At 43.7% G+C, this 18,837-nt stretch overlaps 2 protein-coding genes across 2 annotated transcripts; both read left to right on the forward strand.

Annotated features, from left to right (window-relative positions):
* Nucleotides 1-3,949: 3,949 nt before the first annotated feature.
* Nucleotides 3,950-6,262, forward strand: LOC125553723 (bidirectional sugar transporter SWEET6b-like). The gene is made up of 5 exons (XM_048717456.1): nt 3,950-4,180; nt 4,265-4,481; nt 4,584-4,745; nt 5,612-5,731; nt 5,829-6,262. Exons 1-5 carry the CDS (start codon nt 4,101-4,103, stop codon nt 5,991-5,993), a joined length of 744 nt encoding a protein of 247 aa, XP_048573413.1. The 5' UTR covers nt 3,950-4,100; the 3' UTR covers nt 5,994-6,262.
* A 4,530-nt stretch (nt 6,263-10,792) lies between these two features.
* LOC125554668 lies at nt 10,793-12,770 on the forward strand. The gene has a single exon (XM_048718151.1). The coding sequence runs from the start codon at nt 10,793-10,795 to the stop codon at nt 12,668-12,670; it is 1,878 nt and encodes a 625-aa protein (XP_048574108.1). The 3' UTR covers nt 12,671-12,770.
* Nucleotides 12,771-18,837: the final 6,067 nt, after the last annotated feature.

Genomic DNA, 18,837 nt, shown 5'->3' on the forward strand with positions numbered 1-18,837 from the left:
GATGAAGATCGGCGCTTCAGCATTAAGCTCCAGGGGACCTTCAATGTTGAAACGGTACGCAACGACGACAAGTGTTTTTTCCGTAATTAAGCACGACTTCAACTATTTCAACGTGTAATTTTCATCTTTTACAATTCGACTAGCTTATCCCATGCCATGCAAGATGTTATGTCTTGGAGAGGATGGGTTTTGAAGACCATGAAAGTTTCGAAACGAAGAAAATTCACCTAAGGGCCCATCATGGTATGGATTTTGAAGTAAATCTGTACAATTCTCAGAGCGTAACCCATTTTGGTTGCTTGGGAAGCACTTTGCAAAATGTATGGCTTTTATAAGGATATGCTTATCACCATGGATCTTGGTGATCCTGACATCGAGCAAGACAATATGGACATTTAGGTCCTTGTTGATACGCTTTCAATTCTACCGCTACATGGGTTTCTCAAACATAGTTATTAACTAATTTATATTGTTTATTTCAAATAGTTGACAGCTTATTTTTATTCTTCAAACAATGTGCGGAAGATGGTAGACAGAACCTACTACACCGATGGCTCCGACTTAACTTATCAGGAGAAAAATCATCTGATCGCATTTTGTACTGAACTTTAGAATTACAATATCTATTATCAAACTCCTCCACATTATGGTCAATACGTGCCACTAGTGCACGTATTGAACCACGGTAACATTCATGGAGATGCCATGGTAAGATTTTTTACTATCACGACATCCGTGCATCTTTTGCATACTTCTAAAACTAAACTACATTGCTAACTACGAAGTTATTACTATGTTTTTCAACAGAAAATCCCGAAGGATTGTGTGCCTCATCTGATATATCAAAATGGTCGCCTTGATGTTTTGAACATACAGCCAGGTCATCCTACGAATCTCACATGTCCATATCGGATTTCTAAAACTGATGAACACATGGTAATCAAAGAATGGAAAAAATATATGAACAATTGTAAGGAGGTTCTTGGAAGAAACATTGTTCGAAAGGCAAGAATTGGAGACAAGATAATCTTCATTCTCCATAATGAAGAGTCAGGGGCTATCTTGTTTTATGCTATTTTACCTAAAAGAATATAGTACGTCCTAAGAAAATATAGTAGGTCCTAAGAGAATGTAGTAGGTCCTATGAGGTACAATGTTTATTATATGGTACAATGTGTTAGAGTTGATGATGAGGAGTAGTTGTGATTATGACTAGTGACCAACTTGCTATATGATGTCTCATTGATGATCATGAGGAGGTGTTATATGACAATGATATATTATGATGATAAGTTGTTAATGATATGATGATGATGATATTTATTATATCATTGGGTGAAAGAACCGCGGATTAGTTTCAAGTGGATGTCCATCCGCTTGAAACTACTCCACGGTTCTTTCATCCAGTGATGTAATAACTCATTATGATGTAAAAACAAACTCTAAATTGTTGTTGTATGAAAAAATGTATAAAGGTGTATGAATACAACATGAAATAAAAAGGAAATAAAATACGGAATAATAGTAGTAGCGCGGGCTGGGAGAAGCGCTACTAGTAATTACCAGTAGCGCTCTTTGGAGAAAGCGCTACTACTAAGTCGATATAGCAGTAGCGTGGGTTAACCCACGCTACTGCTAACCTTTAGCTGTAGCGCCGTAGCAGTAACGCTTTCGCCCGTGCTACTGATAGGCCTAAAACACGCACTACTGCTAAGCTTTTCCTTAGTAGTGTAGAGTTGCTCTTTTGCACGTCATGCCATGACACAGAGATAGTATTAGCCAAGTTGTAATGTAACAAAATGCCATCCACATATGACTGAAAATTTCCATGGGTAGATGGGTACAAAAATGAGACTATGCTTTCTGTGCCCACTAGCCCCAAACATTCTTTGATGTGTAATGTGATTTGCATGCGGGGTTTTCCTTATTTTGCAAAACAAAAATGGACAGGGCGGTAGCAGCCAGGCATGGAGAATGCCATCGTGAAATACGACAAAACTGGATGATTTGGATTCAACTTGTCCACTGCTACCCCTATAACGACAGTATGTGAAGGAACATATGATACACGTGTATAGGAGTAATTGTTTGGTGCAAAAAAAAAAACAAATTTCCCATGTTTACATTGGTTTTTGTTTTTCATGCCGAACAACACAAAAAAGAGAAAAACATAAAGAGCCAATTTCAGCACTGAACACAACAAAATACTTACCTTGCATGTGCATGACATAAAGAGTTTCAGCAGTTGATGTCAGGGACTGGCATGTGACAACTTTCACTGTGAGAAGATGGACTTTCGATAAAAGCTGCATGAGAAAATAATTGCCATGAACATATCATTACAATTGCATAAATGGAAAATACCCATTATATAATTGAGATCATGTAGATTTCCTGTTGAAAACATATTGTTACAATTTGCAATGGAAAAGCTAGATGAAAAAGGGAATTATTCTGGTAATGTCTTTTAAATTTTGAAATATTGGGGAAATTGCCATCATAAATTGAATGAAATTAACAACAATGGATTTTAGTGGGCATTGAGAGAATGTTTTGCCATCTAACTTTGTAAAAATTAGAAACAATGTGTGTGCTCTTCGGCATACAACTTTCAGTCGGTTTGCTTGCACTTGATATCATGACAAAGAAACATTGAATAAAGAGTAGAAAAATATGTTTTGCTACTGTGTACTGCAATAATTTGCCATCACCATGGTATGTTAGTTGCCAAGGGAAAAATAAGGGAGCTTCAGAAAAGGTTTACTACATGGTATTGCAAAAACTTGACATGCAAAAATAACGTTATTTGCCATGTACATATAGTATAATTTGCCAAGCAAAGATGACAATATTTGCCATGTACAGCAAAAAGAACCTAACATTGATCCTTGTAGAAAAATGCAGGGCCTCCTGTTTCAACTAAGGATGCCTGTCCTACACAGACTACAAGGCTAGCACAACCAGTTTTTTCAGCGCAACACAAGCCGTCATAACAGATTGTCGCAAGCAACGCACAAACGCGCACATTGCAATAACATTAGAGGCAACACATGCGCCAAATGAGTGGCAGGCGTCCAACTGGGATGAAAATCACTCTGAGATGGTGGTGTACCCACCGCCAAGCACTGAAATTAAGCTTGGCACCTTTGAGGAAGCTCAAAACTACTATCAAGAATATGCAAAGTTCCACGGGTTCTCAATTCGCATAAATCATCGCCAAAACGTCAAGCCAGGGGAGTACAGCAGGGGCGAGCTAAAGTGCTACAAAACGAGGGGAAACAAGAACGATGCAAACAAAAGAAAAACTAACAAAGGGGATTCAGTGGTCCTGGAGCGCAAAAGGACCGCTACAGAGGAGACATTATTGAGTAACAAAGTGAGTGTGTTTTAGCTTGAAAAAAAGCTACCGGAAATCCTTTAAAAAACTGCCAAAATTCATGTGAATGGAAGCAATTTTTTTTATGATTTTCTTGATAGACTAGCAAATGCATCTGTGTCACACTGCTAATAACATAGATCTATTACAAAAGTTGAGTGAAAGTACAAAACACCTCAAACATAATAAAAAAATACGGGGTCAAACATAATAAAAATTTAAATCTAGCTTCTTGGACAACCGAACAAACCAGATGCTTTGCTTATTTGCTTTTGCCTTTTTTTCTGCTGTCTTTCCACATCTATGTCAAATCGTACATCCTTGTGCATCTCTTTTGAGCGGGCCTTGCATTCATCTATCCTATCTTTATTCGGTGTCTTGCAATGTCATGTTATTGGTACGGATGTGGCCGGGCACGGCACTTGCGTACGCGGAGGTTATGCATGCCCCCCATGTTCTCTCAGTTTTCCGATCAGGGCATGCACGCGCGCACGTTACACCCAAGGTATGATGCAGTCTGACCCACGAGCTAGACTCGGATTTTACCCAGCCACGAGGAGCCAGTCTAACTAACCATTAACCCCTAGCCATATCCATTGGGGGATAGCTTGGGGAATGCGAACCCCGCCACGCTATAAGCTAGGCCTCTCTCATCGCCCCAGCCAGTTCACAACGAACATCGCTCCTCTTCCTCAAGTCAGCCGTCTCCTTCCCGGCGAGCAAAATGGTCTCCGCCGACGCAGCTCGCAACATCATCGGCATCATCGGCAATGTCATCTCCTTCGGGCTCTTCCTCTCCCCTACGTAAGCCCCTGCCCTCCTCTCCTCCGCGGCCTTTGTCTGGAAGGTGGCTGTCGTTAACTTGTTTCTTTTGCCTTGCCGGTGCAGGCCGACGTTATGTCGGATCTGCAAGGCCAAGGATGTGGAGGAGTTCAAGCCGGACCCCTACCTCGCGACGCTGCTCAACTGCATGCTCTGGGTCTTCTACGGCCTCCCCATCGTCCACCCCAACAGCATCCTCGTCGCCACCATCAACGGCATCGGGCTCGTCATCGAGGGCGCCTACCTCATCATCTTCTTAATCTACTCCACCAACAACAAGCGGGTACGTACTACGTCCCTCCTAATTAATCCCCATGGCTTGTTGGTTTTTGTATATATAGAGAAGATGTGGCCCTAACCCATGCCCCTGCGTGTGTACGTGCAGCTGAAGATGCTCGGCGTGCTCGCCGCCGAGGCGGTGTTCATGGTGTGCGTGGTGATCGGCGTGCTCCTCGGCGCCCACACCCACGAGAAGCGCTCCATGATCGTCGGCATCCTCTGCGTCATCTTCGGCTCCATCATGTATGCCTCCCCGCTCACCATCATGGTACGTAAAATGATGATCTATTTTTTTTAATTGGTGGGAGGTGTTGTTATTTTGTAGAGTTTTATTTTGCACTCAGTTAGTAGTTGCGTGTTGGGCTACCCGTATCATATCTAGTATCATGCATGTCAACAACGCAATTTTGTTGAGGTGACATAAAAATTAAATGAAGAAAAAGAGGATTGAGTATCATAATAAATGCTATGCTACTCTATGACATATATGGCAATAAATAAGGTCACCTATAAGATACTAAGATATGATACTATGAATTACCAAGATAGTATCAATACACTAGTATCATATGCATGATACTAACTTATGATACTAGCCATTATGAGCAAACTTAATGCCGCACGTGTGGCTAACCAACATTGTCCTCTCCTTATGGAATGTACTTGTAGTCCGTATGGCTAGCGCTAGCGAACGAAACAACTTTCTGTTGCAACCGCCAAACTCTCGTGTTAGCTGTTGAGTGACGTTCATGATCTAACTAAAACCTGTGATCCAGCGCTTCATCACAAGTGTATGTGCGGTACCTAGGGGATGCAATGCATGGAGATATAGATCATATGTTCCCACTGTTGTAATCTTTGCCTTTTTGTGATCCTTCCCTTTTGCCAACTCTATGAGTTGATGATGACATGATGTCGAAATCGAAGAAAAAGGATACCGCACCGGCCACTAACATCGGGGTTTCATGAATCCCGTGGGTCATGCCTTCTAGGTGTAGGGTTCATCTTTGTACTGCTGTTAATTGACCATGGAATTTGTTTACTCATCATCTTAATCATATATATTTAATGACTTGGCCTTGTGCTTGTAGCAAATTATGAAAGTACTAGTAACTAATACTGTACTGCTTGCAGGGTAAAGTGATCAGGACCAAGAGCGTGGAGTACATGCCATTCTTCCTGTCGCTGGTGAACTTCCTCAATGGGTGCTGCTGGACGGCCTATGCGCTCATCAAGTTCGATCTCTATGTAACGGTCAGTACATACATACACATCCCAGAAAGCTCCAAACGCAGACTTACACTTTGCATAGATCTAATCAATTGTGGTGCCCTCTTTTAACTATGTGCAGATCCCCAATGGCCTTGGCGCTTTTTTCGGCCTCGTCCAGCTGATCCTCTACGCCTGCTACTACAAGTCGACCCCGAAGAAGGAGAAGAACGTCGAACTGCCCAACGCCATCAACAACAACATTAGCGGAGGCAGCGATAACGTCTCCGTCACCGTCGAGAGATAAAACCTGGCTTTGCAGCAGTAGCAAGCCCGCCGTCGCCGATCAAATCCGGCCCACCAACGGCTGAGATTTTAGCCAAAAACATGTTGAATAGTTATGAATTCCTGGTGACGCTTCAGCAAGTGTGGTGCTAGCTAGTACCATTTGTTAGGCAGAGTCGTCTAAGTGTGCCTTTGTTTCGTGAACCATTGTCGTCTGTATAGTGCAAAACTGATGGAACAATGTATACGTAGCTGAGTTGTCCGAGATAGTGAATGAGACCATGCTTGTCACCTGCTCTCTCAATCTACTCTGGTTGGCGCGCAAAACATGTCTGGGCGGAAAGGAGACACGGGCTTCCTGGCTGACTGCTGCCCTTTTCACGTGACGATGCCTGCTTGTTGCTGCTCAACGTACGCTTGTACTGGCAACCTTTTCGTGTAGTGTGTGTCTAGTGTAGCAGTACATCAAATTTGGGCGTTAGAAGTAATAAACAAACCGCTAAGTTAAACTTGGACCTTATGATTTCTACATAATATGCATGTATATATAGAAATCTTGCACCGGAGCCTTGCTTTGTTGAGCTAGGGAGGCAAGAGGGTGTTGCCTTTTTCATTATAAATATCGATATGTTACCCGCAAAAGAAAAACAGATGTCATCTTGGGTACAATATTTCAGAGGGTGGTAAGTGGCATAATCCACAATTTCGGAAAAATTCATGTGTGAAGATTGATTTTGCAGTTGAACTTGAATATCAAATTAAGGCCGGTGCATGATGAACTCATGTTTCTACTTGGCTTCCCATTGCGTGATTATTTCATTACTGTTTCTCATTTGGTGTGATACTATCTTATCTAATTGGGTTAGTTCGACAAACTCGGGGCACGCACGTCTGGGGCCCACATGCATACGGCCATCCATTTGCTTCAAGATGCCTGCCCCCACTCGCCTAAAAAAATGCTTGCCCCCACAACTGTTGTCGAGCTCATGACGGCGCCACCTGGTCTCATCGATTCCAGCCTTCCTCAGCCCTACGGCCGCCCAAGATGAGCCTCGCCACTGTCTGCCGAGCTCGAATAGGAGCCAGGCGACGTGCAGCAAGCCACATCGAGACGGACCGAGTTGTCGGTGCTCGCGCGTCGCTGCGCCGCCAAACTATCTAGCACGCCTGGATCCCCTCCTACATCGCCTTTCCTCTGCCTCCGGCAAGCGTCTCGGCCCCAACGACCTCCGTCGGCTTAAATAACCTCGGTGCCTCGGCGGTGATTGGATCCACCTCCTGGCCTCCCCACTATCGGGTCTTCATGTTTCATTTGGTTTCGAAAATTTAGATACCCAGTTTTACGTCTGCTGTGAAAAAAAACACTAAATCTTCTCTCTTCTCACCTAAATCAGTTTTTAGGTAGCCAAATTCTAGGCTATCCCTTGGAGATGCCCCAAAGAAGCGACATGCATGGGAGACCATCATGGCATATGCACCGCATAGCAACATCAGATATTTCTGGACAATGCTTAGTGAACATTCATACAAGTGTCTAGGAGTCATTGCTATTAGTTGCTTATTTAATATTGCCTAATTGAGACTTTTAATATGTTAGTGTGAACCTTTGTCCACTTGGAAATTGGAACCTTAGAACGTCTTCTTCAGAGTCTTATTGAGTTTTTTTAGGCTGCATGGTTGCCTATCTAAGCTATTTTGATATTTCTTGCAATATATATCTATTTGTCTGCCATGGATGCCCTTATAAACCAGAGAAATTATCTCTAATTTTGAACAATTTTCAGAGGCCTTCTATCTACTTGCCAAAATATTATGGAGCAATGTGAATCTTACACTTGACCAAAATGAATTACAGTCTTCTATGCGAGTGGTTGTGGAAGTTGTGAAGTACCATCGACAACTGGAAAATGATACTTTACTAGAAATATCTTCAGCAGGCATGTTTTGGCCCAGTGGGAAAATGGTTCAGGTGTTTCTCACTTATGACAGAGCTTGATTGGGTGGGGGTCATATCTTTCCGAGATACATAAGAAAACAATTGGTTATGGAGCTATAAAAATGCATTGGGAAGATGATTGGACGGATGGGGGGAGGGGATCTAGCTCCCCAATTCTCTAGGCTTCATAGCGTCACATTTTCAAAGAAGAAGACAATCAAGAATATCATGGATGATGATCAGATAGGATACCTTTTAGAAGAATACTTATGGACGAAGTGGCATTATAGTGGTTACAACTTGAAGAAAAAGTTCAATATTTGCAAACGAATGATGAAGAAGATAGTATGATTGGAAATTAAACAATGGCAAGTTATGTGCGAAATCACTTTATTATCTTCAACTCATAGCAGGACTAGTGGCCCACTACAAACATCTTTAGAAGCTAAAGATCCCTTTGAAAATCAGAATTTTCCTTCGGTTGAGACTGAGAAAGAACATCTTAACACAAGATAATCTCATGAGAAGGGGATGGAGAGATGATGAGCATTGCCCTACTCTGTGAAAGAGATGGTGAACCATCTTCCGTTTTAGTGTTCTTTAGCAATATTCATCTGATAGGTGGCGAATTGTGAGCTTCCAGAGGGCACCATCCGACGTTGAGGATATGCCCGGCAGATGAATTTTCTCTTTTGTAATGGAATCGTGAAGCTTGCTCCTTGGTTGGCAGTTCTCATTTACTAGTTCATTTGAAAGACACCCAATAATTTCTTTGGTCGCAAATTTCTTGATGATCATGCTTCCATCATTTTTCTCTTTGAGCAATTATATTAACTTTTGGACGATATTACATAAAAGGTGTGGATGAAATAATCATGAAGAAGTGGCTTGGGCTTCTTTTGCTAGTTCTTTGGGCATTGATTGTTGAGTTTTTTTCTCTGGTGTTTAGGAGGCTTGAAGGAAGCCCTAGTGTGTCTAACACGGAGAAGGAACAGAAGGGATGGATGAGACTTTGGAAGTATAAAATACTGGGGAAAATTGTAATTTTCTCATGGAGGCTAGCCTGGAAAACATAGAAATATGGCTACAAAATCAAAATGCACAGCCTACGGGAGAGATGATTTGTGAAGACATTCTTTTTGGAGTATCAATTACACAATGTGTGTGGGTACTGGTAGACAGGGACACGTATGCGAGAATTCAGAATTGTGGAGAGCCTAATGCGAAAAATTGATTGTTTGCCATGGAAGAGGAACTGGATCATAAAGACTTTTCATGCGATGAAATTGGGGCACACATATTTTTAGTTGTTCAACATCAAATATGTCTCACATATATCTTACACCCACATATTCGAAAAAATTGTAAGATTGATTTGATTTGAGCATGGGTAGGGGAAGGCAAGGAAAGTTTTGATTTAGTTGAGGTTTTGGTAATATTTAATTTTATTTGGTTATGGGTAGGAGAAGGCAAGGAAAGTTGTGACTTAGTTGAGGTTTTGGTATGATTTGATTGAGTTAATGCAAGCACATGGTTTTTGGGTGGACGGGTGAGACCTAAGCCCTGAACGATGTACAAACTCCCCTTTAATTAAAGATGTTACTATGATGGTTACTCTATGAGCGTTGCGGAGGGCGAAGCGTGACTTAATTCACGAAAACATCTGCCAAAGTCCTTTGCATAAGCAATTTTATTACATGTTTCTTGGATGAGCTTGTTGCACTGGAGGATGGGGAGATACAAAAAACCATGAGAGGGGTTCGTGAACAGAGAAGCAAGTGGATTCCGCCACCACTAGGTGTGGTCAAAGGGAACTGTGATGGAACATTTTCGACGGAGAACAGAAGATGGGTAGCAGTTGTTATATCCAGAAAAGAAGATGGCTTGTTCATGGGAACCTCAGTACAATTTTTGGACAGGATATTAGATTCGGCATGTGTTTAGGTCACGACATGTCGTGAAGCTTTGTTCATGCGGCAACACCAGAGCATAGGAGTGGTTGTCATTGTATCTGATTGTGCAAGTGTGGTCGAAAAAGGAAGTTGAGGCAAAAATTTAGTGGTGATAGAAGAAATCGGGAGTGCAAAGATCGCGGTGGGTGATCTATCATTTCGACATGAACGTGGTGACCCGAACTTTGATGCTCTTCAAATAGCTAGAAACTCTCTTGTTTTAATGCGAGGCCGATACATATGGTTTCTGGAACCCCCTGACTATGTCAACATTGTTGTTGATCAATGAAAGGTCCAGTGTTTTCGCAAAAAATTAATCTAATCAGGTGGTCCTCCTCTCTCTCTCTCTAAAAAAGGTACTTTTTTTAGTGGAAAAATATGTATCTGGCTTGGGGCTGATCCTTGGTATATGGCTTAGGAAAACCATGGATGATATGCAATCATTGAATACCTGTGAAACAAATGGAATCTTGATTCTTGTACATGGCTTAATAAGATTGAGCAGAATTGAATTCAAAAAAGTTTAGCAGAACTTCGTTAGAAATGTACATGTCCCTGCCAAGGTTTTTTTTTCCTCGATTCCGGTTTTTTCTGGGAGGAACCAGAAAAAACGGTTTCCAGAAGATCACGGATTTTCCAGATTTTTTTTGGGCCTGAAATATTTAAACGAATTTTGAATTCGATAACACTTGCGTCAAAATATATTAACGTACAAAGAAAGAGATGCATATATGTGAGATAGGAAAATAAAACGGCTCTATACTAAACCTTCCGAGGATAAGGACCGTCTTATAATTAGCAAAACCTTCCACAAATGGCGCGCGATCCACCGCAAAATCCGTCTCTTCTAAACTAATCACGATATTTACGATCTTAAAAATCCCCCCAAACCCAGAGCCAAAACCCTCACCCAGACCAAACCGATCGATCATCATGGCGGCGGCGGCTGCTGCTGCGGCGTGCCGCAGGGCCGTCTCCTACACCCTGCGCGGTCCGCCGGCCGAGAGCCTCGCCGCAACGGTAGCTGCGGCCGCCACTGGCGACCAGTTCGTGGACCTGCTCGACGCCAACTTCAACAAGCCTGCCCCGGCGCTGCCGGCGAAGACGCGCACGGAGAACAACTCCCCGACGTTCGCCACCTCGGGTGACCCCTGCCTCGACTTCTTCTTCCACGTCGTTCCCGACACCCCGGCCGAGACCGTCTCATCTCTCCTCGCAAACGCCTGGGCCGCCGATCCTACCACCGCGCTCCGCCTCGCCTGCAACCTCCGCGGCGTGCGCGGCACCGGCAAGTCCGACCGGGAGGGGTTCTACGCCGCCGCGCTCTGGATGCACGGCTCCCACCCCGCCACGCTCGCCCTCAACGCGCGCCCGGTCGCCGAGTTCGGATACCTCAAGGACCTCCCCGAGATCCTCCACCGCATCATCCATGGCGGTGTCGCCACCACCGCCAGGACACCAAAGAAGCAGTGGAGCGAAGACGCGGAAGAGCCCATGTACGGGGGTACGAGCGAGGCGCGCATTGCTGCCAGCCTGAAGCGCGACCAGGAGGAGGCCGCCCAGGCCGCCGTCGAGCGCAGGAAAAAGCGCGCGGATGCAGCGGCGAGAGCCGTCGAGAGGTACGCCCGGGACCCGAACTACCGCCTCCTGCACGACATGACGGCCGACGTGTTCGCCGACCTCCTCGCCGAGGACATGAAGAAGCTCTCGGATGGCAACATCGACCTCTCGCTCGCCGGAAAATGGTGCCCGTCGATCGACAGCTGCTATGACCGCTCCACGCTCATTTGCGAGGCCATTGCACGCCGCCTGTTCCCCAAAGGCTCAGCGCCTGATCTTGCCGAGGACCTGCCGGACGCGTACTATGCCTACCGCGTGCGCGAGCGCCTCCGCAAGGACGCGTACGTGCCGCTGCGCCATGCCCTCAAGCTCCCGGAGATCTTCATCTCGGCGCGCGCGTGGGGCGAGGTGGTGTACACGCGCGTGGCCTCCGTCGCCATGAAGAACTACAAGGACCTCTTCCTCGAGCACGACGAAGATCGCTTTAACAGGTACCTCGCCGACGTCAAGTCCGGCAAGGAGAAGATCGCGGCCGGCGCTCTGCTGCCGCACGAGATCTTGAAGTCCGCCTACGACAAGGATGAAGTCGCCGACCTGCAGTGGAAGCGCATGGTGGAGGACCTGCTGGCGCTGGGCAAGCTCAACAACTGCCTCGCCGTGTGCGACGTGTCGGGCAGCATGAACGGCCTCCCCATGGACGTATGCGTGGCGCTCGGCCTCCTCCTCTCCGAGCTCTGCGACGAGCCATGGCGCCACCGCGTCATCACCTTCAGCGAGAAGCCGCAGCTGCACCACATCTCCGGCGACACCCTCGCGGAGAAGACACAGTTCATACGCGAGATGGAATGGGACATGAACACCGACTTCCAGGCGGTGTTCGACCAGCTCCTGCACGTGGCCGTCGCCGGCAAGGTCCCTCCGGAGCGCATGGTGAAGAAGGTGTTCGTGTTCAGCGACATGGAGTTCGACCAGGCGTCGTCGAGGCCGTGGGAGACCGACTACGAGGCGATCACGAGGAAGTATTCCGAGGCCGGGTACGGCGACGCCATGCCGCAGATTATCTTCTGGAACCTGCGGGCCTCGCGCTCGGTGCCGGTGACGGCGCATCAGAAGGGGGTGGCGCTGGTGAGCGGCTTCTCCAAGAACATGGTGAAGCTGTTCCTCCAGGGCGAATACATCCTGTCGCCGAGGGCAGTCATGGAGAAGGCCATCGCCGGGCCGGAGTACCAAAAGCTCGTTGTGTTCGACTGAAGGACTGGTAAAAAAAAAGGTGAAGAGTAGGGACGCGTGTGAGTGAGCGTGACTGCTTGCAATGGTTTTCTCTGTAGCTGTTTACATTCCATTCTGCTGAAGAAATTGCAGGCGGCCAACTCTGTCTATAGTTTAGAGCTGTTCATGAAACGAACTTTAAACTTTTCATCTCATATTTGTTATTGTCTTTTTGTTTGGACAAATGCAAAAAGGAAGACGTGCATTCTTTTTTTTCAGAAAAATGTTTTTAATTTATATAGGAAATTTGCGAAAAAGAGTACAGAGATTATTTCCTTAATATAAAAACCCAAAACGTGACAATTTTGATGAGGTGACATAGAAATAAATAAAGAAGGAGAGAATTGAGTATCATATCGTGATATCAATACCGTATCATAATAGTGTTATGCTACTAGTATATGTCATGCATGACAATAAATAAGGTCATCTAAGATACTAATATTTGATATTATGTATTACAGAGGTAGTATCATACATTTGTATTATATGCATTGATATTAATGCTACTCACCATAGGCAGCTTAACCAATCTCCTCCTTACACCTTTTTTGCGAGAAATTTTTAGTCTATTCATCTTCAATCATGACAGTACAAAGAACAACAGAGGTAATAAAAATTACAACCATGTTCATGGACCACCTTGCGACGATTACAAGCATTGGAGCGACCTTGTAGTAGACAGTCGGAAAGTGCTAAGGCCCCATAGGACCAGCGCACCAGACTAGCAACCATCGTCGATGAAGAAAGGGTCAAACCTATAAACACCCAAGCGAAGATGGACGAAGACCGGATCCAATCAGATCCACCGAAGACCAGCACCGACCGAATCCCGCGAGATCCGACAGAGACAAACCTCCACACGCCCTTCGACGATACTAGACGCACCATCAGAACGGGGATAGAACATGGGAGACATTATTTCTACTAAGGGATATAACATCGCAGTCACACGGCCCCAACAAGACGCTAGATCTAACAAAAACGAGAACGGGGTCCCTCCAATGCTTGGGACCGAAATCCTCCGCACCTCCATGGCCTAGAGGCCGTCGGAGATGGGACGGACCGGCGGCGGTGCCGACAGAAGAAGAAGAGCTTTTCTTGTAGAGGAGGAAAGAGATGAAAAAAATAGCCTTAATATCCTCCTTACACTTGCAAAAAAGCATCTAAAATAGGCATGGAATGCAAGAGTAAATGTGCAGATTCTACAAAAGTCGTGTTTCATTGATCGTTTTATTTGGTTACGTGCGTGTTTGGCTTGGCCAATATCGCACACTCCTCAAAGCGGCTCAGAGAAAAAGGAACGGCTGAATCGATCATTTCTGATGAGTCAGGTCAGTGCGACTGCAAAGACGGCACGCTGTTGCAAGTGGAAATCAGCGTGAGACTGCGCAGTCTTTCTCAAAGGCGTGCCATAAATGCCCTCACCACTCACTCTTCATTGTCTTCCCCATCACTCTCTTCTCAAGGTCGGCGGTTCCACTAACGTCGGCATCGCGGCAACCGTTGACGGTGGGAAGATCTAGACGGCGAACATGGGCAACACCGCAACAGAACGATTTGGACAGTGTCCATCTCAACGCATTTCATCACCACTTCGTCAATGGTGGTACGCCGTGAACCCATTGTATATGTATGTAGGAGACAAGTAATGTCCTTCAAATCCCAAGCCCATGAGGGGTTGTTTTTTAGCAGAATAAGTGGTCTTTTATACGGTACTAGTAATGTGTACGTGCAATGCACGTTGATATTAGGTAAATATTAATTGCATGTGGATATCAAGTAGGATATCATCTTGCATGTTAATTATGTGATTAATTCTAACATTTTTATTTGGTATGATATTAATTGCATGCTAAACATGATAAGCGCTCGCCATTGGAGCAGCCTAGGTCATTGGATTGACCTCGGTTGACGGTCAAGATTATTTGGATCTGCTTTTTTGTGTCTTTTTATATTGATATAGATATATCATAGAATAAGTGGTCTTCTTTTTAGAGGTACAATAACTGAATCCCAGGGATCAGTCAAAAACGACCACTTGCAATCAGCAAGACGCTCCAAACTAAACTATGAGCATTCAAATTAGAAGCCGTGTTCATGGATGAAAATCCCATCCGTGAATTGCTTCCTTCCCCAAATGCTATTGATTTCGTGCACCATAGCTAGAGCATCAAAAGTGATATGGATTTTTCCAGGCTTCAAGATCTTGTGGTACCGTCATAGGTTGTGCACACACTTCAGTGAGGGCCATGTTTCGCTCTTTGTGAAACAGAGCTTCGTCTCGCCTCAAGCGACCGGTGGGATGGGCCGGCCCAATAACATGGCACCTCCCATCAGTTTCGGCCGGGTTTTGGTAAGGTTCCCCCAATAAAAAACCTCAAAAATATTTATTTATTTATATTTTCTTCTTTATTTATTGTTTTCATGTTTTTTTTTGCTTTTGGTTACTTTTCTTTCTTCAGTTGCATGTAGATTTTTCTAATACAAATTTTCTACTTATTCTTTACATGTTGTACATTTTTTATACAAATTGAGAAAAAATTCAAATAGATGAGAACATTTTTTCCATATATATATGTTGGAGCATTTTAGTAATACATGTGAAAAAAATCAAATAAACATTGCATATATTTTTAATAGACGTTTACTATTTTATAACTATATGTGAAACATTTCTTCAAATACATGTTTCAGCATATTTGTAATACATGTGAAAACATATTCAAATAAAAATTGCATATATTTTTCATAGACGTTGAATATATTATAGTTACATGTGAAACATTTTTCAAGTAGATAATGGACAATTTTCAGTATACATGATGAATACTTTTAAAATACAAGTCAAAGATTTTTTTATACACAAAGAACATTTTGCTGATACATGTTGAACATTTTACAAACACATTATGAATTACTTTTCAAATACAAGTTTCACTATGTTAAAAAAAATTAATATATTTTGAACATTATTTTGAATGCTATGAAACATTTTTTATATTGTATTAAAAAATTTAAGAATTTTATGAATATTTTTTGAACTGTAAGAAACATTTTTTGAAACTATGCGAATAATTTTTATATTTCATAAAAAATAAACATTTTTGAAATGCAGGATCATTTTTTAATTGTCTGAAGCATTTTATTGAATGGTGTGAACATTGTTTCAAAACTGCATGAAGAGAAAGTTTTCACTGTGTTAATATTTTTCACATGCATGGTGAACATTTTTTTAAAGGCTAAGTAAATTAATTTTTGAATCATGTGTGTTTATAATATTTAGAAATATGATAAAGGTGAAAAATAAAAAGAGAAAATTAACAAACAAAGAAGCGAAGAAGAAAGAACGAACGGTCACCCCTTTGGCTACTATTGGGCTGGTCCTATAGTAGTGATGTGAGGCGCCGACTGAGGTGAGACCTCCTCCTACCTCCATGTTGGCGAGGCAAAGCTTTGCCCCACGCTTCAACCGTCACGGAATCCATCAGATGATCAACCAATGAGAGATCATAGGTGTGGGCGGCAAAAGCCGAAAGACGGAGTGAGGAGTCTAGTTAGGAAAAAAAAGGCTAAAGGGGCAACAAGGTAAGGCCCAGAAATGAAAATAGACATAAACCCTAGACATCGTGATTTTAGTCACCTTGATGTTGTAGGGTGTTGCGAGGCTTCCTATTGGATGCCTGTAGGCAAAAAATGGCTGAAGTTTCGCATAGTTGAAGAATAATGGGCCGGCCCGTACTGGCGATGCATGGTTAGGGGTGTGGTGCACACCTTTGAAAAGTTCCCTTTCATTTTATTATTTTTTTCAATGGTTTTATATCAATTTGTCTTCCATAAGAACTGGTTGTTAGATTTTTCATAGAATTTAATAGTATATAAGAACCAATTAAAATATATATACATTTTATAATTTTATCGCCTGTTAAAAAATGTTTACCATATATTACCAAAAAGTTCAACATGTAATTAAAAAACTTCAATGTATAGTATAAAAATGTTAACTGTGCATTAAAAGATGTTCACTATATATAGTTTATACAACAGAAATGTCACCATGCATTAAAACAATGGCCACCATATATAACAAAAATGTTCAACTTACATAAAAAATGTTTAATACGTATTTCAAAGATGTTCATTGTATACTAGTAAAATTACGAAAACATATAAAAAAGATAAATAAAAACATTATGAGGAAACCGAAACCTGAGGGGAATCAAGAAAGAAAGAAATAATAAAAAAGCATCTAAACCAAAAAAAGAATAAAATAAAAATTAGAAAAGGGAAAAGGAAAACTGAAATATAAATTGAAGATAAAGAGTAAAACAACTGAAAACAGAACAAACAAGAATAAACAAACAAAAAAGCATTTTTTTAGAAACAACAAGAAAATAGTTAAACCACTCGGAATTAAACGAACGTCTAATTGGGCTAGCCCGGCAGGGAGCGCGCGTCAGGCGTCACGCCAACTATTTAACGTGTGTGGGCATCAAGTAGAGTTTGTTGGGTGTCGCATAAGCTCCTTGGGGCGTCGCCAATGTGGGCACACCAGGTACGGAAAATCCATCCCTGCATCAGCTCAACAAGATTAACAAATACTCCATTGGCCTCCTGCTTTTCTTTTTGACAAGTTAATTTTATTAATATAAGGTGAACCAAAAGGTTCGGAAAAATTCCACGACCCTTGATGAGAAGCTAAAGGTGGAAAATGTCACTGATAAAAAGAATAACACCAAGCTTTGAAAATATGTTTTTTCTAGTCCTTCAACTGATGGTAAATGAGCCGAAGAAATGTTTTCAGTATATAGACCATTTTGGGTTTGGTCGGCGGCGGCAATTATGTCGTTACCTTCTTGGAGGCACCGCCTTGGAAGCAATGACCTTCGTGGAGTAGTGGTCTCATGGTAGTGGTGCAGAGTTGCGTCGTCGTCGGGGTGATGGAGGCCGGGGCGGCGGCTCTGGACGGTGGATGTACACCGAGGCGGCGGCCTCGGATAGCGATGCAACGGTGGCTCTATGGGGCAGAGTCGCGGTTGTGCATTGTTTTGGTGGCGGCTTGATGCTGCGTGGGTAGCGAGGTCGTCGGCCCGGTCGATGCGCCCCAGAGGGGGCGGTCTGACTTTACGTCGGGGCGGCGGCCCCGGATGTGGTGCGACGTTCGTGGTCTGCGAGCGGTTGCCCTGAGCAGCGTGGGCTGCGGGCAGCTGGGTTGTGCGGCGTTGCTGCTCGAGGGGAGTGGTGGTATGTCGGTGCGGCGGCCCCGGAAGGCGGTGCCGGTTGATTGCGCTAGGCGCGAGGGAGCGGTGGATGTTGGGGCGGCGGCCCCGAGAGAATCACTATGGCGGCCAAAACTTCTGTGGCAAAGATGATGGTGGGAGCGATGTCGGTGACGCGGCAATGGTTGCGATAGTCTGCTCTTCTCCGGCGTGTCCATGGCATTGCCTCAGTTTGTTTGTTGTTGTGGAGTCGAAACTGCGATGGCGGGGCCCTGTGGTGTATGACGACTGGCTGCAGGTGGCCCTTTCGGCGATCTTCCGTGGCGCCAGTTGTGCCTGGTTTCGTTCTTCTGAGTTCTTCGTCAGAGTTGGAGTTGTGTTGTCTGGCCGTAGGTCGGCATGTTGTCGATAAGGGTGGGCTTTGCCCTGTGTGTTTCAATCTATGGGGGTGGGCTTGGCCCTTGTTGTTCCCGTTTTTGCCCGGTTTTTCGTAATTAACTGAACAATTCTCTTCTGCTTATTTAATAGATAAGGCAATCTTTGCCTCGGTTTCAAAAAAAAATACTACTACATTCCTTCTTCCGCAAAATAAAAATGTCCACACATTCCTTTCTGCAGAGTACTTGTCTTTGTACGTTCTCCCTAAGTACTAGTACATCTGATACATGGATTATATGCCCGTACGACCGTAGGTGTATGTTAAATCAGCAAAATAAAAATCTCGCTTACATTATTAAATATTCGATGCGTGACAGCAAACTGAAAAATATATGACCTCGGAAAATCAAACTAAAAAATATGCCTACCACACGACACCACTCGCTTTATATCATAGTTTTAAATAGCCGGCTATAGCCCCGCTATAGCTCCGCTATAGCTGTTTGAACATGTTGCCGCTAAATGATTTCATGTACAATTTGCCGCTATAGC

This window comes from Triticum urartu, chromosome 4 (assembly GCF_003073215.2).
Source record: "Triticum urartu cultivar G1812 chromosome 4, Tu2.1, whole genome shotgun sequence".
Classification (NCBI taxonomy): domain Eukaryota; kingdom Viridiplantae; phylum Streptophyta; class Magnoliopsida; order Poales; family Poaceae; genus Triticum; species Triticum urartu.

Coding starts and splice junctions, on each gene's coding strand:
- LOC125553723 (XM_048717456.1), top strand. CDS start 4,101: ATGGTCTCCGCCGACGCAGCTCGCAACATCATCGGCATCATCGGCAAT. Junction 4,482..4,583: donor ACTCCACCAACAACAAGCGG/GTACGTACTACG, acceptor GTGTACGTGCAG/CTGAAGATGCTCGGCGTGCT. Junction 4,746..5,611: donor CCTCCCCGCTCACCATCATG/GTACGTAAAATG, acceptor TACTGCTTGCAG/GGTAAAGTGATCAGGACCAA.
- LOC125554668 (XM_048718151.1), top strand. CDS start 10,793: ATGGCGGCGGCGGCTGCTGCTGCGGCGTGCCGCAGGGCCGTCTCCTAC.